The 14267-nt window shown below is 40.7% G+C and overlaps 1 protein-coding gene across 3 annotated transcripts in view; it reads left to right on the top strand.

Moving 5' to 3' along the window:
- The window catches only part of kcnq5a (potassium voltage-gated channel, KQT-like subfamily, member 5a), a 119840-nt gene extending 107173 nt beyond the window's left edge, over positions 1-12667 (top strand). For 2 of the 3 annotated variants that reach the window (XM_046358686.1, XM_046358685.1), the window contains 2 exons: positions 2471-2597; positions 6085-12667. In XM_046358686.1, the coding sequence (XP_046214642.1) occupies positions 2471-2597; positions 6085-7191 (1234 nt within the window). In that variant the 3' untranslated portion in view covers positions 7192-12667. The remainder of the gene's footprint in view (positions 1-2470; positions 2598-6084) is intronic. The other variant, XM_046358687.1, reaches the window with a different exon arrangement.
- Positions 12668-14267: the final 1600 nt, after the last annotated feature.

The following is a 14267-nucleotide window of genomic DNA, read 5'->3' as shown; positions in this document are numbered from 1 at the left end:
TTACAGCTAGGCCAGGAGGAAGTCCGCCCCAGGGATGAAGTCCCCAGGGTTAGACAACCCCCCCCCCACACACACACACACACACACACACCAACCCCTAATAACATAAACCCCCTAGCCACTACCCCCAACTCCACCCTGTCCCCGGTCCCTCACACAGAAGACAGAGTTTGAAAGGAGATGGTGCTATGTCCATGTGTTCATCAGGGAGCACAAAGCCTGTGTTTCTAGATCCACAGAGACGGGATAGGTTTAAAGGTGAAATGGTGATGGCTCAACCTTGGTGATGGCTCAGGCTTCCAATGGGACTAGAAGAGTTTCTATCATATTGCTATTCGATGACCATAGTTCTGTATATTGACTAGAAAGGAGACACTGCTTTCTCTAAAGCAACCCAGTTGTAGGAGCTTTGGACTCCCTGATGACACATGTTTTCTAACCAATGGACGCATTCAACTAGTAGATGTTACGTGTGTAGCATCTCGCTAAGCGTGTGGTAGAAGAAAAGCTGTTATGAATGTGTGGTCTGTTTCAAATCTTTTGCATGTTGCTGTGCTTCGGGGACATAGATTCACAGCTGCTGCTGTATCTTTACTAACAGACATTTCCTCCTTCAAAGGATTGGCTAATGACTAAGGATTTTGTCAACCAGAGGAGGCTGGTTGGATGAGCTATAGGAGGGCGGGCTCATTATAATGGCTGGAATGGAATAGTATCAAATACATCAAACATATGGAAATGACATGTTCAACTCTGTTCCATGAATTCCATTCCAGCCATTGCAATGAGCCTATCCTCCTACAGCTCCTCCCACCAGTCTCCTCTGCTCTCAACATGGATATTTTGTGAACAAAGAGAATGGCTGTAGTTACTAGTTGGTGCAGATTGTTATTTTTTATCATGCACTGTAGATTGCATTGTAGTTGATTTAAACTGTAGTTTAGAAACACTGTGTGATTGTGTTTTAACTATAGCCTGCCCTCACAAAAAAAACACAAGTCAAATTTGCAGTTTTTACATGTGAATGTGTGTTTAATTTCACATGTGAAACTGCAGATTAGATTTTTACACGTGATCGTTTTTGCACAACTTGAAATTCCACATGTGAGAGTGAAAATCAAATTTTCAGTTTCACATGTAAGAAAACTCCACATGTGAAAATCTCACTTTCCCATGTGAAATAATGTTATTCTCCTGATTTGAATTTTTTTTTGTTAACATGTTGCAGTAGCAATGTTTCCACCGGTGAATTAGGGTGACCACATTTAAAAAGCCCAAATGTGGGACAACGGCATGGTTATGCGGGACATTTGCGTAACAGTGGACAGAATATTTTTTTGCTAATGGTTAATGGATCACTTTCAAATGGCGACATAGTTTTTCTGTATGAAGGTCACTGCCTGTTAAAGGGGCAATCCTTAGTTGCTACATCCATTTTTGGATATATAAAATTTATTAAATGTACCCATTGATTTTTGTTTTATATAACTTGTAAATAAATGCCTCGTTGTAGCCCACCAGAACCCAAAATATAAGCTTGTTTTACTCCAATGTTTGTAAACAAAGTACAATTTTAATTTGTTTAATGTTTTTATTTTTTTTAAAACACCATATAGACTACAAACAGAGTTAAAATTATAATATTGATATCATGGATGGTCAATATCAAGCAAAACTGGGAGTTTTGGAAATATTTTTCATATACTGAGGAACTATCATTAGCAATGGATGTTAAAAAAACCTCTTCATTGACTTTCTGTGTGAGGTGAAGAAAAAAGGACTGAGCTTAGCTTATTAGTGGTGGACGTGATGAGTTATGACAATCAGAAATCAAACATTGCCAATCGGGCACCTTCCTACTTTTGCATGCAGCAGGCCAAGTCGGCCTACTTCTTTGTGCTCAGGTGCACGTGCTCGCTCAACATGATCAGGAAACAGAAAACCAGACATGTGCTCATTGCTCACATGGAGCACTCCAAACAAAATACAAAATATATACCTATCTTTTTACAAAACTAGTAGTGGTTATGAAATAAAACAAAACGTGAATGACTGTAGCATAAGTAAAACATGCATTAGCATAAATTCATATAACCAAATTAGGGGGGTTTAACTGTACATTTTCTAGGCCTACTGGTGACACAAGTTATTGGGAATTGATCAAACAAATAAACAATGAAAGGAAAAACAATTCACACAATGAAACAATGAATGCGCCAGAATTGGTGGGAGACAGCTGAGTGCATTCTGGTGCGGCCCTGAATGGGCGACCAGATGTAGCTGGAAGTGGGAAAATTTACGTGTGAAAGAAATGCCACATGTGGGGAATTATTTTTGTCAAGAAAGGAAAAGGTACATGTGAAACTTCACACGTAAAACCACCTGTCTGACCCATGTGAAACTATAATGTACCAACTGGTTATCAAAGTCCACTATTTGTGTTTAATTCAAAGAAATGTGTGTATCATAGGGTGGATCAGATACTGGGTAAGGGCCAGATCCCCATGGATAAAAAGATCAGGGACAAGCTTCACCCTGATGGGGACCCACTGGAGGACATGAGTATGCTGGGACGTGTGTGTAAAGTGGAGAGACAGGTGAGCGTTTGAGCAAATTATACTGAACAAAAATATAAACGCAACATGTAAAGTGTTGGTCCTATGTTTCATGAGCTGAAAAAAAATATCCCAGAAATGTTGTGAGCATTTCTCTTTTGCAAATCCATGAACCTGACAGGTGTGGCATATCAAGAAGCTGATTAAACAGCACGATCATTATTCACAGGTGCACCATGTGCTTGGGACAATAATAGGCCACTCTAAAATGTGCAGTTTTGTCACACAGCACAATTTGTTTTTGTTCACCTTTATTTAACCAGGTAGGCTAGTTGAGAACAAGTTCTCATTTGCAACTGCGACCTGGCCAAGATAAAGCATAGCAGTGTGAACAGACAACACAGAGTTACACATGGAGTAAACAATTAACAAGTCAATAACACAGTAGAAAAAAAATGGGAGTCTATATACATTGTGTGCAAAAGGCATGAGGAGGTAGGCGAATAATTACAATTTTGCAGATTAACACTGGAGTGATAAATGATCAGATGGTCATGTACAGGTAGAGATATTGGTGTGCATAAGAGCAGAAAAGTAAATAAATAAAAACAGTATGGGGATGAGGTAGGTAAAAGTGGGTGGGCTATTTACCAATAGACTATGTAAGGCTGCAGCGATCGGTTAGCTGCTCAGATAGCAGGCACGCTTAACCAGCATGACCAATGCCAAATGCTGACAGCAGGAATGTCCAAAAGAGCTGTTTCCAGAGAATTTAATGTTCATTTCACCACCATAAGCCGTCTCCAACGTTTTGTTTGAGAATTTGTCAGTATGTCCAACTGATATCACAACCGCAGACCACATGTAACCACCCCAGCTCAGGACCTCCACATCCAGCATCTTCACCTGTGGGATCCTCTGAGACCAGCCACCCAGACAGCTGATGAAACTGTAGGTTTACACAACGGAAGAATTTCTGCACAAACTGTCAGAAATCGTCTCAGGGAAGCTCATCTGCATGATCGTGGTCCTCATCAGGGTCTTGACCTGACTGCAGTTCATAACTGACTTCAGTGGACAAATGCTCACTTTCAATGAGTTTGGACATCGACAAAAGTTTGGACACACCTACTCATTCAAGGGTTTTTCGTATTTTTCGTATTTTCTATATTGTAGAATAATAGTGAAGACATCAGAACTATGAAATAGCACATATGGAATCATGTAGTAGCCAAAAAAGTGTTAAACAAATCAAAATATATTTTAGATTCTTCAAAGTAGCCACCCTTTGCCTTGATGACAGCTTTGCACACTCTTGGCATTCTCTCAACCAGCTTCACCTGGAATGCTTTTCCATCAGAATTGAAGGAGTTCCCACATATGCTGAGAACTTGTTGGCTGCTTTTCCTTCACTCTCATCCCAAACCATCTCAATTGGGTTGAGGTTGGGTGATTGTGGAGGCCAGGTCATCTGATACAGCACTCCATCACTCTCCTTCTTGGTCAAATATCCCTTATACAACCTGGAGGTGTGTTGGGTCATTGTCCTGTTGAAAAACAAATGATGGTCCCACTAAGAGCAAACCAGATGGGATGGCGTATCGCTGTGGTAGCCATGCTGGTTAAGTGTGCCTTGAATTCAAAATAAATCACAGACAGTGTAACCAGCGAAGCAACCCACATCATCACACCACCACCTCCATGCTTCATGGTGAGAACCACACTTGCGGAGATCATCCGTTCACCTACTCTGCATCTCACAAAGACACGGTCTGGCCCAAAAATCTCCAATTTGGACAGATTTCCACCAGTCTAATGTCCATTGCTCGTGTTTCTTGGCCCGAGCAAGTCTCTTTATTTTATTGGTGTCCTTTAGCAGTTGTTTCTTTGCAGAAATTTGACCATGAAGGCCTGATTCACGCAGTCACCTCTGAACAGTTGATGTTGAGAGGTGTCTGTCACTTGAACTCTGTGAAACATTTATTTGGGCTTCAATTTCTGAGGCTGGTAACTCTAATGAACTTATCCTCTGCAGCAGAGGTAACTCTGGTTCTTCCTTTCCTGGGTCGGTCCTCATGAGAGCCAGTTTCATCATAGCGCTTGATGGTTCTTGCGACTGCACTTGAAGAAACTTTCAAAGTTATTGAAATGTTCTGGACTGGCTGACCTTCAAAGTAAAGTAACGATGGACTGTTGTTTCTCTTTGCTTATTTGAGCTGATATCATAAAATGACTTGGTATTTTATCAAATAAGGCTATCTTTTGAATACCACCCCTACCTTGTCACAACACAACTAATTGGCTCAAACGCATTAAGAAGGAAAGAAATTCCACAAATGAACTTTTAACATGGCACACCTGTTAATTTAAATGCATTCCAGGTGAGTACCTCGTGAAGCTGGTTGAGAGAATGCCAAGTGTTTGCAAAGCTGTCATCAAGGCGAAGGGTGGCTACTTTGAAGAATCTCACATATAAAGTATATTTTGATTTGTTTTTTGGTTAGAAAAATGAATCCATATGTGTTATTTCAAAGTTTTGATGTCTTCACTATTATTCTACAATGTAGAAGATAGTAAAAAATAAAGAAAAACCCTGGAATGAGTAGGTGTGTCAACTTTTGACTGGTACTGTATATACCTGTATATATGATGGGATGCATAGACATTATAGACAGTATGTGGATAGAATATGTAGTATATCTGTATAATACGTATATAGAATAGTATACATACAGCAATAGTTGAATAGAATGGCCTTGACTAGGCTACAGTATATACTGTACATATGGCAGACAGCGTGTATGGCTTCGTGTGGGCAAGCGGTTTGCTGATGTCAACATTGTGAACCGAGTGCCCCATGATGGTGGTGGGGTCATGGTATGGGCAAGCATAAGCTACGGACAACAAACACAATTGCATTTTACCGTGACGAAATCCTGAGGAGCATTGTCGTGCCAATCATCCGCCGCCATCACCTCATTTTTCTGCATGACAATGCACTGCCCCATGTTGCAAGGGTATGAACATACTTCCTGGAAGTTGAAAATGTCCCAGTTCCTCCATGGCCTGCATACTCACCAGACAAATCTCCCATTGAGCATTTTTGGGATGCTCTGTATTGACGTGTACGACAATGTGTTCCAGTTCCCGCCAATATCCAGCAACGTCGCACAGCCATTGAAGAGTGGGACAACATTCCACAGGCCACAATCAACAGCCTGATCAACTGTATTCAAAGTAGATGTGTAGCGCTGCATGAGGCAAATGGTGGTCACACCAGATGCTGACTGGATTTCTGATCCACGCCCCTACTTTTTTTTAAGGTATCTGTGACCAACAGATGCATATCTGTATTCCAAGTCATGTGAAATCCTTAGATTAGGACCTAATTCATTAATTTCAATTGACTGATTTCCTTATATGAACTGTTGCTTGTTGCGTTTATATTTTTGTTCAGTGTCTATAGTGTGTGATTGTCACTTGCACAGTGAACCCTTGTTGCTTTTAACTGTCACCCCCCGTCCCCCAGGTGACGTCCATAGAGTCAAAGCTGGACTCTCTGCTAGATGTGTACAGGCAGGGCTCGTCTGCCCTCACCCTCTCCTCCCTGCCCCTTTTCGAGCTGGAGCACCAGACATCCGACTACCAGAGCTCCATCCTCAGCAAGGACCTGCCCTCTGGCTCCCACCTGGGAGGGGAGTGTGTAAGAGGGCATCCAGGTGAGGGGGGTGGGGGTATATCCCGGTCAACAACAGGTGACCATCTCTCCAGGGGCCTCCAGCTCATACTGGCCCCCAGCGAGCTCACCCTCAACACCTGCCCCCCCCCCTACCCTGCCTCCACCGCATCCCCCACACCCATGCCCTTCCTGCTCCCTGATAGCCCCTACCCGCTCCTCGCCACCCCCAGTAGTTTCCCCAGGCGAGTGCATTTCCCTAACCTCCTGCCCCCTCCACCATCTGCTGGTGCTGCCACCCTCCAGCTGCCCACCACTGGCCCCCAGCACAGACGCCCCCTCTGCCCCACCCCAGATGCTCCTCGAAGGGGTAGGCTGGAGGAGAGCTCAGGCCTCTCTGTGATGGTGGGCTCCAGTGTGGACAATGGAGAGGAGGACAGAGAGGGTGAACATGCCCAGAGCAGGGTGCAGCTGAGGGGGAAGCCCCACTTGAGGGAAGAGGGCCCCTGGAGGAGGCACTTGAGCCTGGAGGTGGACCCCTTGCTGCTGCTCTCCTCTGGATGTGAGGGGGTACCCTCTGAGCAGGGACAGGGGCTGGGGAAGTCCTGGTCAGCACACAACCTTACCCAGCCATCTGCAGACAACCCCCCCAACCTGTCCTCCCCCCTCGGCAACAGTAGCAGTTCCAGAGATGGCTCCCAAGGCAACCCCGACGTTAGCAACTGGCGTGAAACAGACCTTTTCATCACTGTCTGTGACCTGGAGACGCAGGTGGACCAGTTTGATTTCCTGTCCCAGGAGAGTGGCTTCCTGTCCCATCCCACAGCAGACGGTACTGGTTGCTTGGACCTCTTGCTGACTGAAGATGGGGGGTCCTCAAGCAGTTTGACTGGACCCCACATCCCCACAATGGACAGTGCAGAGTCCCTCAACCAGCCTCCCCATGTACGACTAAAATAACTATTCCATAGGAGTGAATAAAATAACCCCTTCCCCCCAACACACACATTACTAATACGACCATCCTGCATAGATGATTCACTTGGACAAAAAATGTTTTTTTTTAAATTTGAAACTGTTGATTATAACTCTGTTTTTACGATGTTTGAGGTGTCAACAAAAGATGTCCTCTCATGCATATCATTGCATGGACTATTTCCTAAAACAGCAACAACCTGAGAAACTAACAGGGGAAGGGAAGATGGGGGAGGAAGATTGAACAAAAGAGAGGTTGGTCAGATAGTGGTACTGTTTGCTCTCTCGACTATGCATGACCACCGCATGTCTAAACTGCACTTTAGGGTCGAGAGCATTCAAGCCCCCAAGCCCCTTCGATAGCCTTGGAACCACAGTTATGAGGGCTGAGTCCAACCTCATAAGCCCAGAGCTCACCTGTTTTTACCTGCATATTCCATTCATGTATCTTCCAAACCCTTGAGAGGCAATTTGGAGCAGTCAGCTATTATTACCCAAGTATTCCTAACAAGCTCACCATTTAATAATAGATAATACAATAACTAATTTGATATTAACATAAGAAGATAAATCTATTGAAGTAAATTTGTCAATTATTTTCCTAATAAATTGTACAATCTTGTGAGGCCATTTGATTTTGAACAAATCCAATTTGCTGATTGCGTGCTCCAGTAGGATTCATTGTTTTGGACTTTTAAAGGCATTTAGTGAAAGACAAACAGCAGCCAAATAAGATCAGTTATGACTGTGATACAGTAGATAGTGAAACAAGGCTGTGGTACACTGTAGTTGTCGGTCACAATAAACACTACAGAATGGTTTCTTGTCTTACAGCTCATGTGTACCACTGCCTTGTGGTACACAGGCAGCAGCACTGTTTGACTGCCACTCAGCCTGAACACAGATGCCTGCTCTTGAATGAGAATATGCACAAAACTGTGTCAGCCATTTTGATTTCCTCTATTTTGCACCTTTTTGTTCTTGAAGAAGGGACAGACACAACAGTCTTAAATGTCTTAGCTGGCTTAGCTGATTAACAATTACACTGTTGTATTGTAGAATGCAATATGTACAGATGAATGCCAAAATACAGAAAACACTTGAGTAAATTAGGGATTCAAAGTACATTGAAAGCAGGCTATTTTACACAGGTGTGGTTCCTGAGTTAATTAACATCCCATCATGCATAGGGTCATGTATAAAAATGTCCAGTTGCCCATTATTTTGGCTACCATGGCTAGAAGATCTCAGTGACTTTGAAAGAGAGGTCTCAAAGTAGCAGAAGGGGTTTATTACAGGGTGTGTGTGTTTGTGCGCACATTAAAAAATACTATAGTATACTCTGGTATAAATACTATTGTATTCACTGTAGTGTTTTTGCAGACTTTACTGTAGTATTTACTGTTAACTATAGCGTAAAAACTGTAGTAAAAGGAAAACTTGAGTATATACTATAGTAATTAATGTAGTGTTTTTTGCAGATTGTAATATACTGTAGTATTTACTGTAGTGTTTTTGCTGACATTACTGTAGTATTTACTATAGTGTTATTGTATTATAATCTTTGACATAGAAGTGAAGGCTTTCTCCTTCAAGAAACCTTCTGGAGAACTAATAAAAGAGCACATTTAGCATAACCTGTAGGTAGGTAGGACTGGGGACTGAGTTCAGAGCTTCTGCTCTTTTCCATAACCTGTAAGGAACACAATATATGGTCTATACTTGGCATGTAGGTTTCTCACTTATGGGTGGCACAAATTGCAATATTGAGTAGGGGAATGGTCAGGGTATATACAAAGGAAATACTGTAGTATTTACTATAGTTTACTGTAGTATTTGTGTAGTATTTACTACATTGTTTTTGTTGGGATAATACTGTAGTATTTACTATAGTATTCTACAGTATACTACAACATTCTATAGTAAGTACTACACATGATCGAGGGATACTACATTGTGTAATATAGTATTCTACATTTTACTATATCATTATTTTCTATAGTAAGTACTGTAGTATTCTATAGTAAACTGTAGTATATTTTCATGTGTGTGTGTCTCTCTCAATCAACAGATCTCAACCCAATTAACCCTTATGGGAGATTCTGAAACGCGACGCCTGAGACAGCGTTTTCCACCACCATCAACAAAACACCAAATTATAGAGTTCCAGACATTAGAATCTATTCCGAGGCACATTGAAGCTGTTCTGGTGGCTCGTGGTGGCCCAATGCCCTATTAAGACACTTTATGTTGGTGTTTCCTTTATTTTGGCAGTTACCTGTATATAATTTATGTTAATACAGTATGTGACCTGCAAAATCTACATAGCTGTGTTAAAATGGGATATTATATGACTATGCCTGCAGTGTTTGAGCGGAGTTGGTACGATAAATGCGGAACTGAAAGCACAATCGTTTGGAGACGTTGGAACCTGCATATGTAACTGGTGGTTTTATGCTCTGTAATGAAATGTTTTCCAGATACATAATCACGTGACAGACAGGAGGTACTTGTAGAGGTCAGCTCCATTGGAAGAAGGCTGAGTATCGAATCCACTTAGTTAACTATAGAGTATGGAGTCTTCCATTGAAGAAATGTCATGCTTGGTCTGTAGACTGAAGTTATATCAAATTTACTGGTTAATTAATGGTTAATTTCCCTTAGTTTATTCTGTAAATGCTTAACAGTGCCTTTCTTGCATTTTAATATGATTATAGTTATTTTTTCTCCACTGGGCTGCATATGTAGCTACAGTGTCTAGTTACGTAGAATAACTCATACAGTTGTAAGCTCAGTTTCTGAAACTTGGATAACACACTTTTAATGGCTGCAAATCTACTACAGTACATGTTCTATATCACTTGTACTGTCATGTATTCTCCACAATAGGCCTAAAAGGGCAATTCAACCACTTTTCAACTTTATTTTCATTATCTCCAGCACAATTACAGTGTTTTTTATATATGAAAACAGAGCATTTCTAGAAAAAATATATAAAGTAAAAAAAGTATGCGAACATCAAAAATAAACATTTATTTAACAGTGATTCCCTAACACTATGAGACTCGCGGTGATGTCGGGAGCAAGAAAATACCCTCCCTCTGGCTAGAAACTCATTGCAGGTTTTGAAAATCACAGTTTTGTTTACTTTTAATCCTACCCTGTTTTAAGGACTTTTCTTATGATCTTTTTAACCACAGATCATAGAAACGGCCTGTTTTCACATACACTGAGGGTGTTTCTTAATATGCATACTACCTTGCTCCACACTCTCATGCTCTGAGTGCATTCTCCAATGCTTTCTCTTGAGTATGTTCTTGTGAGGACGAGCGTGTGGAGAATGCATAAAACGTTACGTTTGAGAAGCACTCACACTTCCCCCTACTGTATTACCTCACGCTTCACTTCCCCATTCCCTGAACCTTCATCCAGCCAGGACAATGGCAAGAATAGACTAAACAAAAAATGACCTAAAATTAATATTATGCAAGATATATGTCAATTCTTCATGGGTAGCTAGCTAACTATTCTTCATGGCTATCTGGCTAGCTAAAAGTAGTAGCTAGCCAGATAGCCCTATTGACTTATTATGGGCTTGCGATCTGTAGGCAGGTAAATATTAACACAGCATGTATTTATTAACATATCAAGATAAAATATTGTAGTCAGGCAACATATGAGATGTGAAGAGGCAACATTTTATTCTGAAGTCAGTGTATTTTCTCTCGCTTCAGCTTAAATAATGGCCGTCATTTTTTACGTGGCTGCGTCATATTTCTTTGCATACTTTCAATTCTTTCAATTGAAGCTTGCATTGATGCATGCTTCAAAATATGTACTATTATACAATGGGTGGGTCTAATCCTGGATGCTGATTGGTTAAAACCCCATTCCAGCCGGCATCTATTCCACAAGTTACCACCGGCTAACTCTATGACTTTGAAATATCTATTTACTCTCACTGCGCAATCCACTGTCTCATCAACCCAGCCAGGCAATTTATAAACTTGACCACTACTATAAAAAGCATCTAGACATTATCTCCCATTTCTTTTAGACTATCATTTGGTTTTCAACAGCAGAGATTTGTATAAAACGTGCAGTCAGTATGACATTTGCAACATTGTTTCAATATTGAAATGTATCTCCAGCTGTCCCGTAGTAATTAACATGTCGGGACCAGACAGACAGACAGATTTTCTTAGCCAGTCGAAATCATGAATCAGCTGGTATCTTTTTTATGAATATATACAAAGAAATGTCAACAGAAAACAGGACAAACTAAATGAAGTTGAAGAGCAGGTAGTTTGCAGTCTTTCTAGCTTCAGACTGAAGTGATTGTGTTAGCTGTATTGTTGGCTAGCTCCTATGATCAACAATGTCCTAACGAGAGAGCACATTTTCTATGTCAGGCGAAATCGTGCATCATTAGTTCATTGTTATGGATGTATCTAAATAAATGTCACTAGAAAACAGTTCAAACAAATAACAGCAAATGCAGCCACTTTGCAGTTATTCTGGATGTAGTTAGCCGTAGTTGGCTAGCTATCAAACAAGGGATAAGAACGTTGCCAGCCAGTACGGCAATGGAACATTTAGAACTAACTACAGAGTTGCGTCCATGGATGCAGAACAAAAAGATATAACGACTAGGAACTCTGGCAACCGAACCAATAGATCGTACGACCAGCCGGCTTGTGTAGTAACCTTAGATTTGTGTCGGGACTATATCTCGTTGAAGAATGAAATAATATGAATTAATTTATCAAAATAATGTTTTTTTTATGACAACATGTCAATCATTATTTGAATATGTTGGTAACTCCTTGTATAAAGGTGATAATTCCCTTGAAGCAGGATAATTGTAAAGAATGATTTTTAAACCTTCAGACAATTGAGACATGGATTGTGTATGTGTGCCATTCAGAGGGTGAATCTGCAAGACAAAAGATTTAAGTGCCTTTGAACGGGGTATGGTAGTAAGTGCCAAGCGCACCAATTTGAGTGTGCCAAGAACTGCAATGTGGCAAGGTTTTTCACACTCAACAGTTTCCCATGTGTATCAAGAATGGTCCACCACCCAATAGACATCCAGCCAACTTGACACAACTGTGGGAAGCATTGGAGTCAACATAGGCCAGCATCCTTGTGGAACGCTTTCGACACGGTGTAGAGTCCATGCCCCTACCAATTGAGGCTGTTCTGAAGACAAAGGGGGGTGGAACTCAATATTAGGAAGGTGTTTCTAATGTTTTGTACACTCAGTGTATGTAGATACTGTTTTGGTGCTGGAGATAATGAATACGGCAGAATTGCCCTTGAAAATACATGGTTGATAATGTTAACATTCCTAATTCTTTCAAATTAATGTATTAAAGTGCACATAACAGAGGTTACAAGGTCTCTGTGGAGGAGAAATACAAAATGAATTGTAATATTATACATCAATAAACTACAAACATGAAAGTATCATTTGGTCTGGATGTCTTGAATGATATACTGTATAACCACACCAAGTTGCACTATAAAAAGAGGCTTAGGGCTAGGATTGCAAAACTACTGGTAGTTGACAAAAGTTATTTCCGGTAATGTTAGTAATTAACAGGTAATCTATGGCAATCTATGGTAATTCTGGTCATTTACACTTGATTAACTTTTAAAAAATGTATTCATATAAAGTATTAATTTGTTATATCTGTGTCCATATTGTCCATGGGTTTCTAGATGATAGACCATAAGGTTAATGAGGAATCAAATCAAATGCATTTTTATTTGTCACATGCGCCAAATACAGAAAGTGTAATACTTTACTGTGAAATGCTCATTTACCATCCCCTTCCCAACAATGCAGATAAAAAGTAAGACAATTAACAAATAGATAACTCTGCATCTCTTCCAACTATTTACTTTTTCACAGTTTGGAGTGACATTGACATTGACATAGTTAAATAAATAAAAGTGTGAACAAAATATAAAGGATATTTCATGTTGAAACTCTCATATTAAACACCAATGGTATTCACTAAGTTGATGAGTTGTATTTGACAGTTTTGTCATTCTGTTTTTGATTTTAAAATCATCTTATTTTAGTATTTTGTAAGAGGGCCAGAGATAATTAATGACACCTGTGATAATCTGAATTACCCAAAAAGCCACTAGATGTCCTGTGATGAAAATGAAATCAAATCCTTGAAAGTTACAAAAATTATAGTAGTTTACTGGTAAACTTAGAAAGTTACCAGTAATATACCCTCCCTTTGCAACCCTACATAGGGCACTCAACTCACAAAAGCCAGATCTTTCTGCAGCCTACAGAAAGCTGTGCAGCCAAGTACGGGCTGTCTGAGAAGTACCTTGGACAGAGCTGTCACTTTAAGTATACTGAACAAAAATAGAAACGCAACATGTAAAGTGTTGGTCCCATTTCTCATGAGCTCAAATAAAACAGGTGTACCTTGTGCCAAGGACAATAAAAGGCAACTGTAAAATATGCAGTTTTGTCACACAGCACAATGCCACAGATGTCAAGTTTGAGGGAGCGTGCAATTAGCATATTGACTGCAAGAATGTCCAACAGAGCTGTTGCCAGAGAAATTTCTCTACCATAAGCCATTGTTTTTGAGAATTTGTCAGTACATCCAACCGGCCTCACAACCACAGACAGCTTATAACCACGCCTGTCCAGGACCTCCACGTCCATTTTTTCACCTGCGGGATCGTCTGAGGAGGGGGAGGAAGGGTGCTGAGGAGTATTTCTATCTGTAATGAAGCCCTTTTGTGGGGAAAAACTCATTCTGGTTGGCTGGTCTGGCTCCGCAGGGGGTGGCCTATGCAGTCCCAGGCCATTAGGTCCTAATTCATTTATTCCAATTGTCTGATTTCCTTCTATGAAGTGTAACTCAGTAAAATCTTTGAAATTGTAACATGTCGCGCTTATTTATTTGTTCAATATAGATAATAGCCTACAAGAGAGGAGAGGCAGAACCATAGGAAGAATCTCAATTACATTTCTTTGATTCCTCGCTTCCTCTCTCCTCGCCTCCTTCTCAAAACCCATTGGA

Source organism: Oncorhynchus gorbuscha, linkage group LG08 (genome assembly GCF_021184085.1).
Source record: "Oncorhynchus gorbuscha isolate QuinsamMale2020 ecotype Even-year linkage group LG08, OgorEven_v1.0, whole genome shotgun sequence".
In the NCBI taxonomy this organism is placed as follows: domain Eukaryota; kingdom Metazoa; phylum Chordata; class Actinopteri; order Salmoniformes; family Salmonidae; genus Oncorhynchus; species Oncorhynchus gorbuscha.
Note: the sequence above shows the minus strand (reverse complement) of the source record. Positions and strands in the feature narration are given on the sequence as shown.